Here is a 2344-nt window from a genome sequence, read left to right as displayed (position 1 = left end):
CTAACATGATTTATATAATCAAGATAAAAAACTATATGAGATGCTCTCTAAACAAAGAAGGCTTTCTCCAATAAAAAAACAAATTGTGGAGCAAGCTATCACTTTTAAAGCTAATAAGGTGAAAATACAAGAATATGTTCTTAATTCAGGTCAGATGATGACTCTGAGAGATATTCATAATATTTCAGCCAAATTAAACAAGCCATCTGATAATGTATTACTTGATGTAATAAATCAACTCAGGGAAGATAATGGAGCTGTGGTGGAAATCCTAGAAAATGATAGTGAATTGTTGGGCATTTACTTTCAAGATGCTAGCATGCTCCATTATCTTAAATATTATCCTGAGGTGATATTCATTGATGCTACCTACAAATTAAACAATCTAGGTATGCCACTGTTTATTCTACTTGTAATAGATAGTCATGGACAATCTCAAATTGTCGCTTTATGGCTTGTAAAGGCGGAATCATATTTTTGTGTTAAAAATATGTGCATGATGCTTGGTACCAGATGAAAAAATCGTCTGCGGGAAAATGGCTGATGTTAAATTGTTTTATATATTTTCTTCAAGATACATTTAAAATATTTGCCTTTAAAATGCCATCTCCGAGAAATAATGGAATGCCATATCTTTATTTGAATGGAAAACAGGCCTATTTAATCTTTTATATTTTATAGATATCAATAAAAATCACTTTATCATCATTGGAGGAGACCTTAACATGAAATTATGTAATGAAATCACTAATTCTCTTATTGGTTTTGCTACTTTAAATAATCAACTTTTTATAAACAAAGAAACAATAAATATCACACATACTTCAAACCCTCAAACAAATATACTCCTATAATCCTTAAAAAATATAATATCTCTAATCTTAATTTACCAACCCCAGCAAATAATTTTCTACATAATTTGAATCAAATCAACAATAATGACTCATGGTTAAACATTTCAAACTCAATTATCAAAACAGCAAATACCCATCTTAATATTAATTATCAATATCTATACATAATGTACATAAATACAAATGTGTTATTTTAATTATTTCTGCTAGCAATATAATTATACATGAATGGGTTTAAATTTAATCGTCAATATGTGTCATTAAATCATCACAACACAAATTCTCATTAAATATTTTCTTTGTTATTTTTTATTTTTCAATATTATTTTTTAGATGTTACAAGAAAAGGTATAGTTTTAAAAAAATTAATTATATATTTATATATTTATCAAGATGACACAATTAAATCAGGACAGAAAAAATGTTAATACTTTTAAAAATTTATTAAATAACTTTAAACAGTTCCTAGGTCAAGTGAAAAGTTTCATTCTAGTACCATAAAAGGTATACAATGGATTTTATTATTAAATAATATTCCTTTTTTTAGATGATGATGAAAATTTTCAAGAACCAGCTATTAAAAATCTAAAGCTTAATGCGGAAGAAAATCATATGAAGGGTAATATTTTCATATATTTAATATTAAATCCTTTTTGAAAATATCTAGTTATGAATATACTAAATTCGATAGTTGGAGAGGATTATAATTGTATAAACAAAAAAGGTATAATAAAAAAAATCTAATATACATATTTTTTTAGATGATGGAGTTAAGACACCAGAAAAAGCATCGAAAATGCTAGAGCCTGATGACATTCGACCTTTTGGTAACATTTTTAAGATTTGATAAAATCAATTTTTTAATTTAATAGGTGCCCCGCCGGAGAGGACGGGCATGGCTCAAAATGCCGTTTATGGTACAGAGGTGGAGATAGTTGCAATGACAACTATGCTCCAGACAAATATTTTAATACATACTATTTATAAATGGGCATACTATATGCCCATTAAAAAATTAAGTAATATTAAAAAATTTAATGTAAATATTTATTTAATAAATCATAGCGAACATATTGATCGCATAATTAATTTTAATTAATATTTATATCGCATATAGCATATATTATTTATATCGCATATAGCATATATTATTAATTGATTTTTTTATCTTTATATTTACAAATTAAATAAAGGATTTTAATAAATTATTCTGAAAATTGTTTCTAACTTTGAGCAGTAACGTGATAATAGATAGTGCAAGATTTATATGTTAATCTTTGATATTTTCGAATTAAACCTTAAATAAATATATAAATTTTTAACACTTAATATTAAATCTAATAATTTCTAAAGAGAATAAGGCAAAATTGCCTTAAATATCATAGGACATAGAAAAAATAATATTTATTATTCATACGTCAGTTATAAATGCCAATTCACTAAATTTATTATATTTAATATTTATATGTCAGTCATAAACGTCAATATCA

At 25.1% G+C, this 2344-nt stretch overlaps 1 protein-coding gene across 2 annotated transcripts; it reads left to right on the top strand.

Moving 5' to 3' along the window:
• Positions 1-1966, top strand: LOC135928458 (uncharacterized). 2 transcript variants are annotated; one of them, XM_065464929.1, is made up of 7 exons: positions 1-1202; positions 1248-1277; positions 1317-1358; positions 1402-1473; positions 1522-1563; positions 1616-1681; positions 1727-1966. In XM_065464929.1, exons 4-7 carry the CDS (start codon positions 1467-1469, stop codon positions 1951-1953), a joined length of 342 nt encoding a protein of 113 aa, XP_065321001.1. In that variant the 5' UTR covers positions 1-1202; positions 1248-1277; positions 1317-1358; positions 1402-1466; the 3' UTR covers positions 1954-1966. The 2 variants fall into 2 exon arrangements, with proteins under 2 accessions (XP_065321001.1, XP_065321000.1); XM_065464928.1 differs by having other exon boundaries at positions 1522-1578.
• Positions 1967-2344: the final 378 nt, after the last annotated feature.

This window comes from Gordionus sp. m RMFG-2023, chromosome 4, assembly GCF_954871325.1.
Source record: "Gordionus sp. m RMFG-2023 chromosome 4, tfGorSpeb1-WG-v2, whole genome shotgun sequence".
Classification (NCBI taxonomy): Eukaryota; Metazoa; Nematomorpha; class Gordioida; order Chordodea; family Parachordodidae; genus Gordionus; species Gordionus sp. m RMFG-2023.
The sequence above is the reverse complement of the archived record's forward strand: the minus strand, read 5'-3'. Positions and strand labels throughout refer to the sequence as shown.